Source organism: Erpetoichthys calabaricus, chromosome 4, assembly GCF_900747795.2.
Source record: "Erpetoichthys calabaricus chromosome 4, fErpCal1.3, whole genome shotgun sequence".
Classification (NCBI taxonomy): Eukaryota; Metazoa; Chordata; class Cladistia; order Polypteriformes; family Polypteridae; genus Erpetoichthys; species Erpetoichthys calabaricus.
In genome coordinates, this window is record NC_041397.2 from 277,068,982 (window position 1) to 277,087,769 (window position 18,788).

Below are 18,788 nucleotides of genomic sequence, written 5' to 3' on the forward strand. Positions count from 1 at the left end.
AAGGTAAGGCAGGCAAGTGCCACTTCTGACACATGTAACTATGAGCAAGTTACTTCACCTGCCTGTACTCCAACTGGAAATATAAAAAAATGTAACCAATCATATTTCATATGTTGTAATTCATCTTGGACAAATGTATCAGCCAAATAATAAGCAAACAATATGAAGTCTTAAAAGAGATTACAACAACATTACAAAGAGATTTCACAAAATATAACATGCTTTTCAAATTCTCAATTTTGGCTCTTTTTACGTTAGGTGTATTTCATGTCTCCTTTTTGCATAAAGCTATTTCTCCTAAGGAATTTTAGGGTGAAACATATCTGTGACAAAGTTGATGTTTAAATGAAATATAAATGAGAATCTCATTTAAGTCTCATGAGCCATCAAAGATCAACCTTTGAGTAGTCACATTTTACTATGGGATGTTACCTAATGGAGGAAACCGTTTTTCATTTTTTAATTTGGTCTGCATCAAAATAAAATGAAATGAAAAAAGGTGGGAAATCACTTTACTTTTTTGTTTTAGATTTTACAAAATATGTGGCACATTGGCTTACCTGTGTAGTACCGGTTCTTAATAAAAATCTAGGAATTACCAAATTGAACTTACTAGCTCTTGTTTGCAAATAGCCGCGGAGCTTTTTGTAATTATTCAAACATGTATACACAAAATAAAAAATCATATGCACACAGACATTTAAACAATTTTGCGCTTAAATCCAACAAAATATCGAAACGTTAATGAAGTAGCTAAATAAATATGAAATTCTAATAATCAATAAAATTCTTCATTTTTTCTAAAGATTCATTTTTTAAATACTTTTGACTGACCTGTAGTTTTTTATTATATATCAATTAAACATTAATGTTAAAATAACATAAGAGAGTTTTCGAGAGATTTTAATACTACAGGCATCTCCCATTCCCATCAAGACATGTTGATGAGCGGGGCTTCCCAACGAGAAAGAGATACAATTGTACTGTAGCGACAACCTAGAGTAAAATTGGCTTCAGTGTGGGCGTGGTCATCCGTCAATCATTTTCTCTTCTCGCGGTTTTCGCGTTTGGCGTGGTACGTCACGAGTGACGATCGGGCAGAAAATCAACAATCATGGCGAGCTCCAGAGGAGGAGGTGCGATATGAAATATGTGAAGCTTGTAAATTAGTATATGTTCAATGAATATTTAAGGCATACGGTGAGTAGCTCCTTCATAAACATAAGCAGCAATATAAATAGGACGTGTAGTTTGTAAGATAAAGTTCTTAAAATGGGTATTGAGTAGCATAATACCAAGTTCAATAGCTAGCCCAACAACTGAGGCGGCTACAGTGTGTTTATATATATATATATATATATATATATATATATATATATATATTTATTGTTTTGTTTTTGTAGTTTAAACAAGTGTTTCTTATTTCCGGAATCCTATATGCGGTGTATTAAAATACTAAACATCTGCTGACGTCTAGTACTGACATTAATCTACAATGTACTGAACTGCATTCACCTTACAGTAAAGTTAAAATACTAGAGGCTTTAAGGAGTAAATAATGACGTTTTTAACAATGACTTTTTAAAATATGATAATGAAAGTTTATTAAGATCTTTAAGCATATTGTATACCTAATATACCGAATCAATTCACATACTGCACTGTCAAACGTGTTTGCTTTAAACTAACTTCCATAATACATGTAAAATAAATAACATCATACCCATTTGGTACAACAGGCACCCTCTGTAATAAACATATTTTTCCAGAATCCATTTTATTGGCCAGGTACACTAATGTGTACTAGAAATTTGTCTTGATAGTATTGGTGCAACATACAAGGACAGCACTAAATATAAAATTTAAATATTCTAGATAAAATATAAAATGATCAAATATGATACAGCATACAAGGGCAATGCAAAAAATAAACAAATAATAGGATTAAAATGTCCAGGCAGTCTAGTGTGCAGGTATATATAGATAGTGAGTAGACCCACAGACCTGATTAGTAAAAATAACTGCTCATGGGGAAAAAACTGTTTAGGTGATGTGTTGTTTTAGCTTTCACTGCACAAAGATGTTCGCCAGGGAAGTCTTTTGAACGGGTGATGCCCTGGGTGAGTCAGATCAGCAGTGATCTTTGTGGCCCTCTTCCTTACACTGAACTCATATCAGATTCAGTATGCAGTAAGTTACAGCCTATGATTCTTTCACAGGCTTTGATAATGTGTTGCAGATTGGCCTTAGCCTGAACAGAGGCAGCACCAAACCAGACAGTTACAGATGAGGTCAGAATGGATATAATCTTCACAAAAATTAATATATAAAGTTACAGTATCAGTGTATATGGGAGGTGGTAGTTTTGAAGGCAATCTGGTCTGTACAGGCAAAGCAGTCCTGAAGCTCATATATTGGCTTGCTAGTTCACTTTCTAACTTCATTTTACTGAAAGTAAAAGTAGTTGAAAAAGTAGATGAAAAGTAGTTTTCAGCTTTTGTTTGTAAGCAGGCATAAGTTGAATCATAGAATGGTCAGAATTACCAAGGAGGGCACGGCAGAAGGCATGGTAAGCATCCTTAGTAGCTGCATAAAGTGATTTAGAATATTTCCATCTCTGGTAGGGCATTTTATTTTCTGTTGATTTTTAGAAATCACCCAAAATAATGATTTGCTAGTCCGGGTTTTCTTCTTCAATCTCAGTGATTACACCAGTGAGTCACCAATGCACTTTTTGAGCATTAGCACAAGAGCAGAGGTAAACACAAGCTAAAATTACTGAGGAAAACTCATGTTGAGCTGATTTAAAAAGAACTACCACATTATTACACCAACGTTGATTAATGTAGAAACACACTTCTCCGCCCTTTGTTTTGTTTCAGAGATTGGTAACGCGGTCTGTTTGATACAGTGTGAAGTTTAGTAAGTCCTTTGCAGAATCAGGAATAGAGTCATTCAGCCACGTTGCAGTAAAGCACAGAGCAAGTAAAAAACAAATCCGTTTTAGTATGTATTAACAGCTGCAATTCACCGACTTTGTTTGCCAGCGAGCTCACGTTAGATAGACATATTCTAGGGAGTGGTTGCAGCAGTCCTCTCTTCCTGAATCGAACCAGGATGCCAGCTGTACTGCCTCTGGTCCACCTCTGAAGGGCTACCTGTTAATCTGCATGAGCACCTGTGATCAACAGAGTTGTAAGATCCACGGATATACAATAGTTGTAATATCTGGAGTCACATCAGGTGGCACACTGCAACCAATATTCAGAAGCCCTTCCCGTGTGTATGTTATATGACTTTGCATGGTGACAGCGAACTTTAATGCAAAAAGACAGACAAAAAGTGGAGCACCAAACTACCATGTCTGCTATCCATGGCAAGTATTTATGAAACATACACCGCTAATCTTTGTAATTAAGTTGAATATGAGAGCAAAATAGGGTGACAAAATTAGATCGATTATGCTTTGGAGGCACTTAGAGGTGGGCGAGTGAATAAGGACACTGACCAGTGTAACCAAACCTATTAAGGGAAGCCTGGCAGGGTAGAAAGATTTTCATTCTTCTCTTTATTTTTACTTTATGTTGTGTGTGTGTTTATTCCACAGTTTTATTTTTGTATACCTTACTTTATTATAAGTTTGCAGATTATGTCTATTTGGAGAAAGGCCACAAGCTCTTTGCTTTCATTCATGTTAATGTGTTTAGTAACATTATTTACTAAATAATTTCAGGAATATTTACTAAATCTATTTTCATCAGACTTGTATATGTGTTTAATTATCTGATGTATATTTTACATTACCAATATCAATTTACATAATTACGTTATCACATAGATTGATCAGGAATTAATTATTGATTGTACCTGCCCTTTAACGTAAATAATAGGCAAATATATGTTTGCAGCTCTGTAAAAATTATATTGCGATATGTTCCAGTCACTTATGATCCTATGATTTGTTGATGATTGGATTAAGTAAGTTAAGAAACTAGATGGATGGTAGTAGATACCAAAAAAGAAGCTCTGAAATTTCATGTGTTAGTTCAGTTAGTTTTAACTGTTAAGTCACTGTGGCGGATGGCCAGAGCCCTTACCCGGCTGGGACACTCCGACAATGGAAGGACCGGGCGAGAGAGTATTTTTAGGTCAGTTTCTCCCCCCGAACTGATAGAATGCAGCCTTGGCTTACTGTAGGCCATGGGTTTGGAGCATGGAAGCTCAACCCTGCTGGGGCCTGTGGCCACCACCAGGGGACGCCTGGACGTTTACAGGGCCCTGTTTGGCAGCACTTCTGCCACACCAGGAAGTGCTGCCAGTAGAAGGTTGTTGGACACCTGGGGCCTGATGCATAATGCCGTGCTTAGAATTCACATTAAAGGCTTACGGACAAAAGCAGAAATGTGCGCACGCACAAAAAAATCCAGACACATGAATCTATGCGTACGCCAATTTCCACGTTCTTCCACTACACAAATACTGGTCTGTGTGAAAAGTAACGCACGTAAACGTGCCTGCTGCCACTTCCCAACTCCTCCCAGAATTACACCTGTTTGAATATGCAGATCAGTGTAAATAGCCCTTAAGCTCAGTGTTTTGTGAAAAGACAATGGCAAAAACACGGGGTGAAATAGAAGAATTTCAGCGAATACCAAGTGGCGGCAAGGAAAAACGTACTATTTGTTGGTTTAAACAGTGGTATAAACAACAAAAGGAAGTTGATCGAGTGACATAGAGTGTTGGAGAAACTCAAAAGTTCAAGTTCACAAAGTCGCACAGTGCCAGAAATAAAAAAGAAGTTGTCAGATATCAATGTCGCCGTGAAAAGGCGAGTCGTAGCCCACCATCTGAAAGTCATATGGAAACTTATTAGGGTACAGAGAAAAGGCAAATTACATTTGTGATATTAGAGCTCTCTGAATAATTTAAATACTGAGATGTAAACTTGTTATCATTTTCATGATGATAGGAATTAAAGCATGTTATCAAACATGGGATCACTGTGGCGCAGTGATAGTGATGAGCTGGCGCCCTGTCCACAGATTGTTCCTGCCTCCCGCAAGATGCTTGCTGTGCCGTGCGTGACCATCGATGAAATAATTTACTACAGCAGTACTGTCTCTTTCAAACGTTCTAAGCAATTCCCGTCCTTCCTTTTCTTTCTCCAAGTACCCAATCGCCACTCAATCAGCTCTGTAATAGATGTCAAGCCATCTGTAAGCTTAGAACACTGATTCTTCAAAACTTTTAAGGAACATTGAAATATCTTCGTAGTACATGTTTAATTATTCTATCCATCCAGTGTCGCGCCAGTCCCAGCAAGAATACAGCTTGAGCCAGGAAAAATTCCTGAACAGGGCACCAGCTCGTTGCTAGCACTGCGACACCGTGTCCTCACATGTTTAATTATTAACAATATAGATTATTTAAATGATGTTAACATTTTATCTGTATAATGTAATAAACATATTTTGCTGCATTTCATCTTAAAAATGATACTGTCATCATATGTAAATACATGCTTTATAATGTGGCTCAGGTTGTGCAACATTATAACTGTATCGCAAGTTTACAGTGAGGTAACTGTATACTAATACGTACAAACAGTTCTACAAGGAGCACTTGATGGACTGATTGAGTGCATTTATAGTTCTTGGGATGAGACTGTTTTTGAACCGCGATGTCTGAAAGGCTCTGAAGAGTTTGTCATATGAGAGCAGTTCAATAGAATGTGTGCATGGCTGAGTCAGCATGTGCTTGATGCTGTATACCAATAATTCTCTTTCTGATCAACTGCTGTAGAGCTGTGATTCCATACTCAGATACAGTGGGATAAATACTTGAGAGTAACAACGCTAAAGCAGCTGTGGTATTTGGAATAGTTTGGCTATTCCGTGAACCATTATATTGTTACAGATTAATTACAATCAGATGTCTTAAACTAATAAACAGTATGCGGTTAATTTCAGTGTATTTGATAAAACCGCGTCAGGGATGTGGATCTAAAAAAGAAAGGGAAACCACACTGGAACAAAAGTACTGCTTTGACGCTGGGTGCCGTCAGTTTGCAAAAGAACTGCATACGACAAGGATTGAGCTGGCGTGAAATGTGCGTGGCTTTACACCAAGTTTAGTTTTTATACATCGCAATGTGAGCGTGGAAATGGGAGTACACAACATTTTTGTGCGTACGCACCATTTATACATGAGGGTCCTGGTGTCCATCCGGAAGCCTTATAAAAGGGACCAGTCACCATTACTCAAGGGTCAGAGTCGGGAGGAAGAAGGGTAAAGCCTGTGAGAAGGAGAGCAGGTGAGAAAGACAGTGCTTTGGTGTTGTGAACATATCCGCTGTTGTGGGGAATGAAGGAAGCGCTATCTCACCTGTAAATAAAGGTGTGCTGTGTGGGGTTAGGACGGCTGTACGCACCCCAGTGGTCCACGGTCACATATGTGGAAGGCACTATTTTCCAGTGTCTACCTAATAATATGGCTGCATATCCCCATACCTTTCGCAAATGGTGCATCCTGAAATTTTGGCTATTGTTATATTCAAGAAAACCTGACTCTATCATCCCCATAAAAGAAACGCTTCTTCTTATAAATCATGTTTGAATTCTAGTTTATGCTTGTTTGCGTAATGTCAAAAAGACCTTAAAGTACATCTAGCAAGTATTTTTTCTTTAATGAGAATAAGACAAATAACACCTTTAACCTCCTTAGAATTATACCCAAGTGCCACTCGGGCTGTAAAAGTGGCAACAGCATTAGTGCCTAGCGTGGCTCAGAAAATCGTATAGGCATGTCTTGTGTAAGTGACAGGCCTGAGTATTACCCAGACAATGGTGCAGACACTTCTTCTCCTAGCCTCATTATGGAATCTCATAAGACATGTTTTTTAGCAGCTCAGGCGTTGCACACTCATGACAGTGATATGAGAAGTGATGACGAGGTGAATCTGTCTTCAGGCAATGGAATTGAAACACAGTGAATCCGAAAATGATTCTGATGAATCCGAAAGTGATGCATGTGTCAATCGCAGCTGTGCAGTGTTCTGTTCAAAAGCTGATCAGTCTACAAAGAAAATCTGCCAGGAATCACACTACTGTTGTCCCTACTGTGACACTGGATTTTATATTTGACGGTGCTTCACACAAATGACATATTTTGACAGTATATACAGTATTAGCAGGGCGGCACGGTGGCGCAGTGGTAGCGCTGCTGCCTCGCAGTTAGGAGAGCTGGGTTCGCTTCCCGGGTCCTCCCTGCCTGGAGTTTGCATGTTCTCCCCGTGTCTGCATGGATTTCCTCCAGGCGCTCCGGTTTCCTCCCACAGTCCAAAGACATGCAAGTTAGGTGGATTGGCGATTCTAAATTGGCCCTAGTGTGTGCTTGGTGTGTGGGTGTGTTGGTGTGTGTCCTGCGGTGGGTTGGCACCCTGCCCGGGATTGGTTCCTGCCTTGTGCCCTGTGTTGGCTGGGATTGGCTCCAGCAGACCCCCGTGACCCTGTGTTCGGATTCAGCGGGTTGGACAATGGATGGATGGATACAGTATTCGCATTATTTTTATTAATATTACTGTTTTTCCTTATTATTATGATTTGTATCATACTTTCTACACTTCTGACTTGTACTTTGTGTTTTGCATGCTTTACAGTAGAAAGATTAGATTTAATAAATGTAATTTTTTCAAGCCAAAAAATGCAATGCTTTTTACAAGTTTTTTCACAAAAAAATGTAACACTAAGGAGGTTAAATGTTAATTTTCTGCATAATTGAAAGGTTATGGCATGCACTGTTGAAGCAAAAAACGTGAGTAGCAACAACTTACATGAAGTTATCCTGGTTCACGTCTTTGTTAAGGCAAATTGCTTGAGAGGGTGACATGACAGAAAGGAGATACATCAGCACCGTCTGTTTAGCATGAAGTACAGGATACAGAATGCACATGCATCAAAGACAGATGAATGCCTGCGCAAACTGATATGTTCTCCACAGTAATTGTTTCGATTGCAAAACACAGTGCTATACTCCATTATGGCATGAAAGAGAACTCCATTTGTGACATCTTGAGTGTCAAGCCAAACACGAGGCTGTGAGGTCACAAAAAAAAAAAAAAAAAAGAGATATAAGCATGAATATAGAGTTATTTGAGCAGCTGGCTAATAGTATGGTTCATCAAGATGCCAGTCATACTCCATGATACAAAATGCAAGAATGACAAATACAGTAATCCCTCCTCCATCGCGGGGTTGCGTTCCAATACGTGGTTTAGGGACGGGTGCAAAGATATAGGGCTTATTATTCCATATCACTATTTAAAATCTGATATCAAGCTTTTGAAATTTGATATCATGCTTTTAACATTCGATATCAAGTGTTTAAAATTTGATATTGCGCTTTTGAAATTTCGTATCTATTTTTTAAAATTTAATATTGCTCTTTTGAAATTTGATATGATAGCATAGATGCTAGTATATATGCATTTGAAACTCTCACATTGTATTCTCTCATTCTGATACCACGTCTATGTACAGTAATCCCTCCTCCATCGTGGGGGTTGCGTTCCAGAACCCCCCGCGAAAGGTGAAAATCCGCGCAGTAGAAACCATATGTTTATATGGTTATTTTTATATTGTCATGCTTGGGTCACAGATTTGCACAGAAACACAGGAGGTTGTAGAGAGACAGGAGCTTTATTCAAACACTGCAAACAAACATTTGTCTCTTTTTCAAAAGTTTAAACTGTGCTCCATGACAAAACAGAGATGACAGTTCCGTCTCACAATTAAAAGAATGCAAACATATCTTCCTCTTCAAAGGAGTGCGCTTCAGGAGCAGAGAATGTCAGAGAGAGAGAGAGAAAAAAAGCAAACAATCAAAAATCAATAGGGCTGTTTGGCTTTTAAGTATGCGAAGCACCCCCGTATAAAGCAGCTGCAAGGAAGAGAACAAAGTGAAGGTAGTCTTTCAGCATTTTTTAGAGGAGCATCCGTATCCTCTAGGCCAGTATGCGAACAGCCTCTCTGCTCACACCCCCTCCGTCAGGAGCAGAAAATGTCAGAGAGAGTGAGAGAGACAGAGAAAAACAAACAATCAAAAATCAATACGTGCCGTTCAAGCTTTGAAGTATGCGAAGCACCGTGTGGGAAGCATGTCGCTTGACAAAGCCGGAAGGGAGCAATGTGAAGATAATCTTTCAGCATTTTTAGATGAGCGTCCGTATCGTCTAGGGGTGCGAACAGCCCCCCTCCTCACACCCCCTCCATCAGGAGCAGAGAATGTCAGAGCAAGAGAGAGAGAAAAGTAAACAATCAAAAATCAATACGCGCTGTTTGATCTTTTAAGTATGCGAAGCACCGTGCAGGAAGCATATCGCTTGAAAAAGCAGCCACATGTAAGCCCAGCAAGGATGGCAGCAATGTGAAGGTAGTCTTTCAGCATTTTTTGAGGAGCAGCCGTATCCTCTAGGGGTGCGAACAGCCCCCCATGCTCACAATATATTTCAGGAGTTTTATTTAATACGTAATACGGGCTCTGGTTGGGTAGCTTTTCGGCCATCTGCCATTAGCGTCCCTTGTATGAAATCAACTGGGCAAACCAACTGAGGAAGCATGTACCAGAAATTAAAAGACCCATTGTCCGCAGAAATCCGCGAACCAGCAAAAAATCTGCGATATATATTTAAATATGCTTACATATAAAATCCGCGATAGAGTGAAGCCGCGAAAGTCGAAGCGCGATATAGCAAGGGATTACTGTAATTCTTTGCATTTATATAGTGCTTTTCTCACTACTCAAAGCGCTAAGCAATTGCAGGTTAAAGTCTCTTTTGGCATTTTCGGGATTCAAACCGGCAACCTTCTGATTGCCAGTGCAGATCCCTAGCCTCAGAGCCACGAATACTCCACCCAAAGATGTTACTTTTTTCTTAAACCTTCGTACCACTCAGTTATATGTAAAATAAAAAAGGCATAGAGTTTAATTTGTTAGAGATTGGCTATTTGTTCTACCATCATCCACATCAAGGACTGTGGAGGGGAGTTGAAGAAAGTTCTATTTGGTAGTTTGTTGTTTCATTATTTTTATCTGTGAAGTATCTGCTAATCTTGACACATATGAAGATGCAATAGAATTTTACTTTCAGTGAATTATGCTTTCCATCATTGACAATTTTTGAAAGCATTACCTGCTTGCATACCATGAACAGCATAATTTGTTTAGTACTTCATGCCTTGAATCATATGCTGCTGAATTATAAATTTTTATTAGTCTCTGAAAGAATGGCAATAGTCCCTGTGAGTTTATTGGTACAAAAAAGTATATATTAGTTGCATTTATCAATTTCTAGTTGAAAGATGTTTTATTTTTGAGTTATAACAAGTTTAGCCCTTTGTAGTAATACAGCTATTGTTTTCACTGCTCTTTGCGTATTTTGAGAAAATTCGGAATGTTTGAAATATTTTGAGGTAAGATTTTTGTATATTATGCTTAACCACATGAGACCAAAATTACTGCTGCTAGGTACTACTCTAGAACACTGGGTTTTAAACTTGTCCTGATCCTTGTATGTGTGGAATCTGCACTCTCTCCCTGTGTCTGCATGGGTTTTTCTCTTTTAATTTTGGTTCTTCTCCTGCATTCTAAAGTTACGCACATTAGGGTAATGGGCGACTTTAAATTGGACCTGTATAGGAGAGTTAGTGTTGGTGCAAAGTATGCCCTGGATTAGACTGGACTGGAAAGGTTTATTTCTTCCTTGTGCTTAATGTTGCTAAGATGCTGAATTGAATTAAAACTAGCTTGAAAACGGTTTAAATTATACTGTATATTATTTGAAAGATAGAGATGTTTAATTCCGTCTCAGTGTTGAGGTAAATCATTGTTCTGTTCAGCATTGAACTTTTTATAACTCTGCCAGTGTTTACACCATTTGCAATCAAATTGTTTATTTGGTAAATTGAATCCTGGCCTACGATAAACATGTGATTAATTTACTACTTTGGTAGTGTGAGAAAACCTTTTGTTTTTTTGATACATCCTTTTTAAGATACTTTGTCAATAGAGCATAGATATTTGAGCCAAGTGTGATTCACTACATTTTAGGAAACTGACTCCTAGTCTTTGTAAAATATAGTTATGCTTCTTGAGATATTATGACTCCTGCACACATTTGCTGACAACTTAGTTAAAGGGAAAATGTTGCATTTTTCAAGTCAAATTATTTTTTTCACAGTCATGGTATATATTAAATTGTGACATAAAATTATGTTCTAAAAGCATTTTTTTTTTATAAATTTTAAAAATGCCTTGTAAATTCAATAGGGCTTAAGGTAATCCAGATCCAAGCATGAACTGCAGGCTTAAACTTACTAAATATGTCTACTTTGAAGCAGCAAAGGTTTCAGTTTAAGAACACTTGCCTCCTGCATTTATGAGCCATCCCTCTGATAACAAAATCAAATTCTATCTATATTACTAAACGACAGTTTAATTTATGCACGGTGGACGCACCGACGCGCATGCGCACTGTGCCTCGGACAGCGGACGCACTGACGCGCATGCGCACTGCGCCTCAGCGCCCCAGGGTCAGTAGGTGGTGCCCAAACAACACATATTTGAATCACATAACGGTAATTCAGTATTAAAAGTAAGTTGGATTATGATACCTAACAGTAAACGACGTCTACCTAACGACACAGCCACAGAAAAACAAAAACGAGACCGCGCCGACAACGCGCTTCTGACACAGCAGAGGCAAAGGAGTCATGGCTCCAAATGGAAAGAGCGCACTGATTAGTAATACAAAACCGAGCCCGTACTTCCCAGAGTCAGTACGTGGCGCCCAAACAACACAACATGTAAACTAAACTTGCTCTAATCTACTGTGCCAGCAGTCAGTGTGGCATATTTGAATCACATGACGGTAATTCAGTATTAAAAGTAAGTTGGATTATGATTCCTAACAGTAAACGACTTCTACCTAACGACACAACCACAGAAGACTGCCCACACCACCGCATATACCACCTTCGTTTAGTAATGTAGCCCTCCATGCCCGGATCCGCCGCCATGGTCACTTCAGCACGCGAATCCGCCGCCGTCAGCAGACTTCTAGCTGACTACACAGCCATAGAAAAACAAAAAAGACACTGCATGGATAAAAACAATAAATGAAGGCGCCTACAATGCGCTTCTGAAACACCAGAACCAGATGAGTCACAGCTCCAAAAGAAACCGCTTTGGTACAAATATGTTTATTTAATTAAATAAAAAATATCCCAGGATGCACCCACCCTCCATGATATTGCATCCCTCCACATATCGGAGGGAACAGAAAGTGAGTGCCATTCTTGGATTTGCGATTCTTTCGAGAATCGCGGGCTTACTGGTTATCACTGATTCATAGAACTGTTTTCCTTGAGGCAACAGTACATTTCCTGTTCGTTTGTGCTTACAGCCGCCGTTGTGTGTGTAGTTCAGACATAAATAAGCAACATAAAACCATACGCGTGTCTGAAGCTGCTTAGACCAGTTTTTGTCTTTTGAGAAAATGGTTACAAACTGCTAATATCCAAGATGTGAACATCCATCCATCCATCCATTGTCCAACCCGCTGAATCTGAACACAGGGTCACAGGGATCTGCTGGAGCCAATCCCAGCCAACACAGGGCACAAGGCAGGAACCAATCCCGGGCAGGGTGCCAACCCACCGCAGAGAGGTGAACATAAATTAAGAAAACAAAGTGTTTATAGTTTTCATCAACTTCATTATGGTAAACATGATATCTGCTGTCCTCTTTAGTCCGTTGGACCTTTTCAACAATATATTGTGGCACAAACAAAAACGGTTCAGTAATATTGCTAAATGTAGCCTAGTGTTCATACTTGGACATTTTGCCGCTTTAAAATGAAAGCTGCTAATTCTAAATCCAGAAAGTAAACAAAAATAGTGCGTGCATGCTCGTCATTGGAGGTTAAAGGCTATCACGGAGTGAGAGACATGTGGCAAAATAAGGTGAAGAGCCAGTTTTCTTTTAAAATAGCTGAATCTCTCTAACACTTTGTTTGCTTTTTTTAAATTCCTTTCTGAAGTGACATGGAAACACTCTTACAATATTTGTACAATCTCATGTCGCAGATTAAAATCCTATACTGTTCCTGTCTTAAAAAATTTACGTATTTGGTAAGTTCAAGCCTTTTGTTCATTTTTGGACCCAGATTACCTTAAGCCCTATCATAAGGTGCAAGAATAGACAAGGTATTTTTATAATGTATTAAGAAAAAAAAGAGAGGTTCACTTTAGAACACAATTTTTTGTGGCATTTAATATACAGTACATTTAATACGGGGGGGAAAATCTTCAACTTGAAAATGCAGGACTTTAATAAAAACATAACATTTATTAGTTTGCTAGTTAATATTTTTAAAAAATTATGTGCATGTATGGTAAGTTTAGCGTGATTTTGTATTTTTGTGTTCTTTTTTTTTCGTATTTACAATGCTGACAACATCAAAAACAATGCAGAAACCAACCATGGCAGGAAAGCTGTACGTTCTTGTTTATAGGCTACTGTACTGTATAACAATAAGCTGAATAGAATTGCTTCTGTCAGCAATGAATGGCTCAATGCAGTCATAAATAGTCAAAGAAAACTGAATATGATGAATCCTCTTAAATATAATGCAGGCTGCTCTTGTAAATGTGAGAAGTGACATTTAAATATAGATTACAGGGAAAATGTCAGCCAAAGTAAGAAAAACGTTTTAAAATCATCTCTTTTTTTTGTCAACACCTGCCCTGTTTTAGGAACAGTGTTTTTTTATTTTTATATACTGTATACCTTAGAGCGGTAGTTTGTGTGTTCAGTCCGGGGGAGACCTCTAAGGCTACACGACCTTTTATTCCAGTGAGTTTCACTCATGGTGGCTCATTTTAACTTTTCATTGATCACATTTTTTTGTTTTAATGTCTTTTTTGTTTAAGAATTATTTGTGTTTTCCCATAACTTTAAATACTTATTTTCTTTTTTTAATCTACCCTTTCCTATAGAACTTGCTCCCTTAATTGTTTTCAGATGCAGACACAAACACAAACAAAACGTAATGCTAAAAAGGGTAGCAGTAATTTCAGTGTTATATTTACTTGTCTGATCATTTGTAAGAAACATTTCTAATTACAGTATTAGCTAACCAATAGTCTTTGGATTTTTAGCAGAGTATCCTGCTTAGTGCCAATTAAAAGGTCACAAAGTTCATAAAAAGTTTTTAGTGAGCATCTCAGGAGATTTAGAGGTGGCCTTTAAGTACAACAGATAATCTTGTATGTAATCGTCTTACATTTTATACTACTGAAATCTAAAATATATCACTTTATAAATGAATGACATACATAAGTTATGACATTGCTCATAAAGTTAAAAGTTTTTTCCACAAATAACAAACAAAAGAGGATGAAATTCAGTACAAGTTAGTTTTATTGAGCTGAGTTTTTTGAGATAACATATCCACTTCAGATATGGTTTTTCGGAATCAGAAATGATTATGGAAGCTTTTGAAGTCCATCTCCCTGCTGACCTCCTAACTTCCACCCTAAAAAATCAGTTGTAAACCAACCTATGGTTTGCAATTTGGACTTCATGCCTAATGACAAAAGTACAGTATATGGTTCTTTTGCAACAAATTGTATGCAGTGTCTTGAGTCTTGTGGATGTGAGCGCTATGAGAAACCAGGTTACTTCTTTCTGTGCCTTTTATACTTCTGACCATAATAGTCTTAAATTTAAAGACAATGAATAATTCAGACAATGCAAAGGAGAGCAAACAAACAACTCTTTCAATATAAATAAATGAAAATAAAATAATTCCATGCATTGGTATCGCTAACATAAGCAGATTGATCTTAACATTTATAATATAAAAATAATTTGAGACTTTTAAATAATACTGAGGAACATGCTCTTTATGTTGACTTTTGTGATCCTAATGATGTGGCAGTAATTACTATTTACACGTATACCTTTGGTGATAAAAATTAAAGATTTGACAGTCATGAAGTAATAATGACTTTTTACCTTAATAATACTGAATGTGACATGGGATCTTGCAACATATGGGTCTTACAGGCCGAAGTTCCAGTTTTATTTTATATGTGAAATATACCAAAATAAGAGTGTTTTAGTTTATTATATATGAAAAATCCCACTTAGAAACAGTCATTTAATAAAGTGCTAAATATAAGAGGTATTTGACAGTTATACTTTTTTCACTTTATAACTTTTGCAGCTAAACTACAATACGTTTTTGTTGCAGAAAAAAAAAAATCAACAAAATTGTAAGATGTTTTTGCGCTATTAACTTGTGTCTTTTTTCACTTTATAACTTTTGCAGCTAAACTACAATACGTTTTTGTTGCAGAAAAAAAAAAATCAACAAAATTGTAAGATGTTTTTGCGCTATTAACTTGTGTCGAATTTCTGCCTAGAGTTCTGTGTTACTGAGATGTATTAATGTAACTTTGTGCACTGCCATTAGTACTATTCCATATATTTGAGGCAAATAGAGGCACACCTATGTTTATCAAAAGGTAAGATAATGAACAATGCCTTATACCATAAAGGTAACTTTACAATGCAACAGGATTGCACAGGTTTATGTGTTTATATATTTATTGCCTTTATTCATATACAGGGCACGACACTCCCTGGATACAGTTGTCACTTTCTATTTGTGTCTGTCTGGACTTTTTTCTAGGCAGTCAACTTTTATTCCCTTATCAGAAAATGAAAAGATACATATTAGGTTAATTTGAGTTTTTTAAACTGGCCCGGTAGGAGTAACTGTTGTTATGTGAATGAGTGGATTCTGTTATGGATCCAAGTCTACATCTGGCTCCTGACTTGCACCTGATGCTACCAGCATAAACTCTGGTCCTCTGACCCTGAACTGGATGTAAATTGTATGATGGTGAATTTATATCAGCAATAATTCAGCATTAGAAGTGTTAATGAGAGAAAACCTGCAGTTTAAGGAAAACACAAAAATGTGGAGTGTATCTGTTTTCGTTACCAAATTATCAATTTCAGTGCTTCTAGGCCCTAGACCTGCAGAAGGATAGACATATATTTGATGGGCTGCAGGGCTATCACAGCAGTTTAGCAAAACAAGGAGAATGACCCTAAACTTTTAATAAAAGATTGTGTGTGTTTGGATCTTAATTGTAGTCTTATTTTTAATAGGTCACGAAGCCATGCCTGACACTAAAGAAATATCAAACCTGGCTTACTCCATTGAAAAGCAGCTTGGTGAAAACAATCCCAACAATATATTGGTTTTGCTAGAAGATATTGAAAAGGCCCATTTAACATTAGCACAACTGCAGGAAACCAATATTGTCAAGGCTTTGTATCATGTGCTCAGGACATGCAGTGATGTCTTTTTGAAAAGGAAAGCAAAATCATTATTGTCGAAGTGGAAAAAACTCTTTAACAACACTTTACACCAGATATCTTACCAAAATGAAAATAAATTCTGTGTTATGGGAGATGGCATGCAAGACACACACACAAATCCTGTAGGAAAATCATCTGACAGTGGATCAGGGGACATCATTCATAACATTGGCAGTTCAGTTTGCACTCTTGTTCATCATCATGATGAGGTCTGCTTCACTTCTGAGCAGAAGTGTTTCCATCCTGAGAAAATGTTGTGTTCTGGAGTTAAAGATGAAGAGAATAAACAGCCAGTTGAAAACATTTTAAAAGATAGTGTGGTCTCTGCATCTCATCACATTGAGTTGATGTCACAAGCTATAATTCCAGCAGAAGCTCTACCTACTATTAATGATGTCTCTACTATGAAATTTGAAAATAGCCTATTACGATCTAAGTGTGCTGAGTTGATCTTCCAGGCTATTGCTTCCGAAGAGGCTGATGTCACAAAAATTCAAGATATGTCAATAAAGATTGAACAAAATATTTTTAACCTTCATGGAAATAATGATAAAAAGTATAAAGCTTGCATAAGAAGTAAAATTGCTAATTTAAAAAACCCCAGAACTCCTCACTTACGTCAAAGCTTGCTCTGTGGCCAGCTGAGCCCCAAGTCATTTGCTGAGATGTCTGTGGATGAAATGGCATGTGACGAATTGAAGCAACTTAGAGCTACATACACAAAACATGGCATTAATGAACACCAGATTCCCCAGGGGGTTGAAGGAACAAGGACAAATAAAGTGAAGTGCAGGCGGTGTGAAAACTTTGACTGCAGTGTGACTGTCATTAACAGGGGCACTCTGTTCCTTCCAAGCTGGGTAAAGACAGGGAACCCTGATGAACAGATGATGACGTTTGTCACATGCAATGAATGTGGAGAGAAGTGGTACAATAATGGCTGGATATGTTTGTAGCCTTCACTGAAACAAGGCAAGATATGTTTAATATACAACATATTTTAAACTATCTGATTGTATAATAGATTATCCATACTGTTAACAACTTAAAAGCACTATAAATGCAATAAACATAAGTGTTTGACTTATAAACACCTAATCTTTGTGTTTTCATTCCAAAGAGGGTGGCACATTGGCTTAGTGGTTATTGCTGCTGCCTCATGGATACTTCATCCTGGGTTTGAATCCCATGCCTGGTCACTATCAATGTATAGTTTGGATGTTTCCTCCAGGTACACCAGGTTTCACCCACATCTCAAAACACCGGAATTGGCTTCATGAGAGTGTGAGTATATTCAGGATTGGAAACTGCGATGAACATGTGCCCTGACGCTGTTAAAAGAAGTTGATCAATCTCAAACATATGTGAGAGTACCCTGAAGAGAAGGGCTAGTCTCCTAAGGAATATTGTAATGACTCAGTAATTGGCTGCAGGTCAGAAGCTTTTGAAATACTTTATTTGAGGATGAGCTGTATTAACTCCTTGTGGGCTGTGCTAAAGCGGTTTTTCCTTTTTCTTGAAGGGTTGTTTATTTTACTGTTTCTTTTGTGTTATATTCAGGTAAGAGCCCTTGTGAACAGGAGCATTGTTCTTTTTTCATTATTTTTACAAGTGACTGTGATGATGCGGGTTTGCTGCATGCTCCTGTCTGCTGTCCAGGAGCCCTTAAACCCAACACCGTTGGTAATGCTACCGATGAGCGAAGCAGTGAGGCAACAACGTAGCGAAGGGATGGTGCGAAAATGTCAAGTGCTTTTATTAAAACACAATCAAAATAATGTTCAAATTAAATAAAGTGCAGTGATTCAAAACGTCAATAAATAAATAATCCATAAAAACAGAGTGAAATTGTGGAGTTTAAAACACAAGAAAAAAAATCTTCTTAAAAACGAGGTTAAAATAACGCAGGAAGCATTTTTAAAAAAAAACAAAAAACAACAAGCCCGGTGTCTCCTTTCCTCTGGCGGCTCCCCTGCTTCACCCGTCTGGGCCCTGCAACAGGAGAGTCACCCTCTCGGCAGCTGGCCTTCTTTCCACCGTCCAACTGTTCGGTTCGCCTTAACCATCCCTGGCTACGGTAGTCCCCGCCAAACAGTGACTTGGGATTCCCCAACGACCAGGGCTCTCACGCTGGAGAAATCCACGTCCCAACTCCCGCTGCCTTACGTGGAGAGTCATCCGCCCTTCACCACTGTTCACTAACGCTACATGATCACTCAGCGGGAGCGACCACTACTACTACTCCTGGGTGTCGGCCCAACACCCAGGCCTCCTGCACAGCTGCATGCGTGAGCCTGCGCTTGCTCGCTCTCCCACACCGGCTCTTTCTCTCTCCC

General features: G+C 38.2%; 1 protein-coding gene across 1 annotated transcript; it reads left to right on the forward strand.

The window, feature by feature from the left end:
* Positions 1-1,087: 1,087 nt before the first annotated feature.
* On the forward strand, positions 1,088-17,543 carry LOC127525803 (transcription elongation factor A N-terminal and central domain-containing protein). The gene is made up of 2 exons (XM_051927237.1): positions 1,088-1,200; positions 16,240-17,543. Exon 2 carries the CDS (start codon positions 16,251-16,253, stop codon positions 17,406-17,408), a length of 1,158 nt encoding a protein of 385 aa, XP_051783197.1. The 5' UTR covers positions 1,088-1,200; positions 16,240-16,250; the 3' UTR covers positions 17,409-17,543.
* The last annotated feature ends 1,245 nt before the right edge of the window (positions 17,544-18,788 follow it).

Coding starts and splice junctions, on each gene's coding strand:
- LOC127525803 (XM_051927237.1), top strand. CDS start 16,251: ATGCCTGACACTAAAGAAATATCAAACCTGGCTTACTCCATTGAAAAG.